At 45.2% G+C, this 2,181-nt stretch overlaps 1 protein-coding gene across 1 annotated transcript; it reads left to right on the top strand.

Moving 5' to 3' along the window:
- The first annotated feature begins 609 nt into the window (after nucleotides 1–609).
- LOC149211890 (uncharacterized) lies at nucleotides 610–1,464 on the top strand. The gene has a single exon (XM_089388505.1). It carries the CDS (start codon nucleotides 610–612, stop codon nucleotides 1,462–1,464), a length of 855 nt encoding a protein of 284 aa, XP_089244631.1.
- Nucleotides 1,465–2,181: the final 717 nt, after the last annotated feature.

The raw sequence follows: 2,181 nt of genomic DNA, 5'->3' as shown, positions 1-2,181 counted from the left end.
TGCAAACAAAAGGATTTCAACACCATACCCCTCGGAAATTGAAAGGCTTGAAGTAGTTCTGGCTAGAGCACAGCACAATAAAAGCCTAGGCATTCAGGCTGACAGTCCTTGGGATGGGAAGAAAATCCTGAGAGACACGAAGAAACGAGGGCGCAAAACGGATCTGCAAAGGACAATAATCATAGGAGAAATGCTGGTGGATTCTGGTAGATTCCCCAAGCTGACCAGGTTCTTCAAATCTCTCCCCCATGGTTCCTCATGAAGCTCATATCATGGAATGTGAGAGGGCTCAACAGCCCCACAAAACACAGAATGTTAAAAAATATGATTCAGCAAGAAAATCCTTCTATTGTCTTTCTTCAAGAGACCAAAGGAAACAACATAGTACTGGAAAGGATTCTAAACAAGGTATGGCCAGGATGCTGCTCAGTCTCTGTGGATGCTTCAGGGGCTTCAGGAGGGCTGGCAATTTTGTGGAACCCGCAGATACTCTCCCTTCAAGACTTTCATGCCTCACACTTCTTCATTCAATCAACCTTCCATCTAATGGGGACCAACATTCACGGCCATCTCTCCAATGTTTATTTTCCACAAAACTTACATCAAAAGATGGATCTCTTGGATACACTCACAGCACTCAACTCAGAAAGGAATTTCCCCCTTTGGATTGGGGGAGGTGACTTCAATATCATCACGGCTCTAGAGGAAAAATCCGGAGGCAGATCGAAGTTGGAAGCTGACAGCTACGGCTTCAAAGACTTCATCAACAGCAATCAGTTAATGGACCTTCAAACCTCCAATGGTATGTATACCTGGACCAACAAAAGAAGCGGACCTCAGCATATTGCGTCCAGGCTGGATTGCTTCCTCATATCGGATAATGCAATACACCTGGGTGGGGATTTTCATGCTTCCATTATGCCTCAAGCGGGCTCCGATCACTGGCCCATAATGCTTCAGTGGTCGCGTCCGGGCACAAAATGCAATAGACCTTTCCACTTTGAAGCCTTTTGGTTCTCGCATCCCAAATTCAAAGAAGTAGTAGAAGAGGCTTGGAAGTCATTCCACCCCCCAGCAGGAGCCAAGATGTTCCAGCTACAACAAAAACTAAAACATCTCAAACAGGCTCTCAAGTCGTGGAATAGAACTCAGTTTGGCAATATCTTCGAAAACCGGAAAGAGCTGGAGCAGCAGATGACCTCATTACAACAGAAAATTATCTTGGAGGGAAGAACAGAGGAATATGTGCAACAGGAGCAGTCCCTCTTAACTAAGATCGATGCACGAAGGCAACAAGAAGAATTTTTGTGGCGACAAAAATCCAGAATCAACTGGCTAAAGGAAGGGGAAAAAAATACAAAATTTTTCCACAGATCAACAATTCAGAGGAGAATGCACAATAACATAGCCTTCATAAACAATCATCAGGGGGAGAGATTAGAGGCGCATGAAGATGTGGAATAGGAATTCAAAGAGTACTTTCAGGATATTCTCAGGGAGCCGCCAGGATGCAGGAATCAGGCCATACGCTCATTAACGCAGCATATTCCTAAACTAGTTTCGGAGGACCACAACAAAATGTTGCTCCAGGCCATCACCAAGCAAGAAGTGGAGGATGCCATGGCTCAACTTAAGGATGGAAAAGCGCCTGGACTCGATGGCTTTACAACCAACTTCTTTCATGCATTTTGGGAGCTCATTAAAACAGAGGTCTGGGAGATGGTGGAGGAATCAAGATCGATGCACTGGATCCTTCCCTCCCTTAATTCCACCTTCATAGCGCTAATTCCTAAAGTGGATGAACCCAACACACCTGACAAATACAGGCCCATAGCACTCTGTAACGTCATTTACAAGCTCATATCCAAAGTCCTGGCGAATAGGCTCAAGCCTCTTCTCCCTCTTCTCATCTCGCCTGAGAAAACCGGATATGTCGAAGGGTGCCAGATAATGGACGGCATCATTCTCTCAAATGAAGTGATCCACTCTCTCAAGCTTTTAAAAAAGCCAGGTATGATTCTAAAGCTAGATCTTTCCAAGGCTTTTGACAAACTCAGTTGGCATTATATCAATCAGGTGTTACTGGCTTTCGGCTTCAGCGCTACTTGGATGCGGTGGATCATGAACCTCATCTCTTCACCTAGCTTTTCCATCCTGCTTAATGGCTCACCTTCTGCCCCC

Source organism: Pinus tabuliformis, chromosome 1_1 (assembly GCF_031772625.1).
Source record: "Pinus tabuliformis cultivar Carrire ecotype Pingquan chromosome 1_1, CPIR1, whole genome shotgun sequence".
Classification (NCBI taxonomy): domain Eukaryota; kingdom Viridiplantae; phylum Streptophyta; class Pinopsida; order Pinales; family Pinaceae; genus Pinus; species Pinus tabuliformis.
The sequence above is the reverse complement of the archived record's forward strand: the minus strand, read 5'-3'. Positions and strand labels throughout refer to the sequence as shown.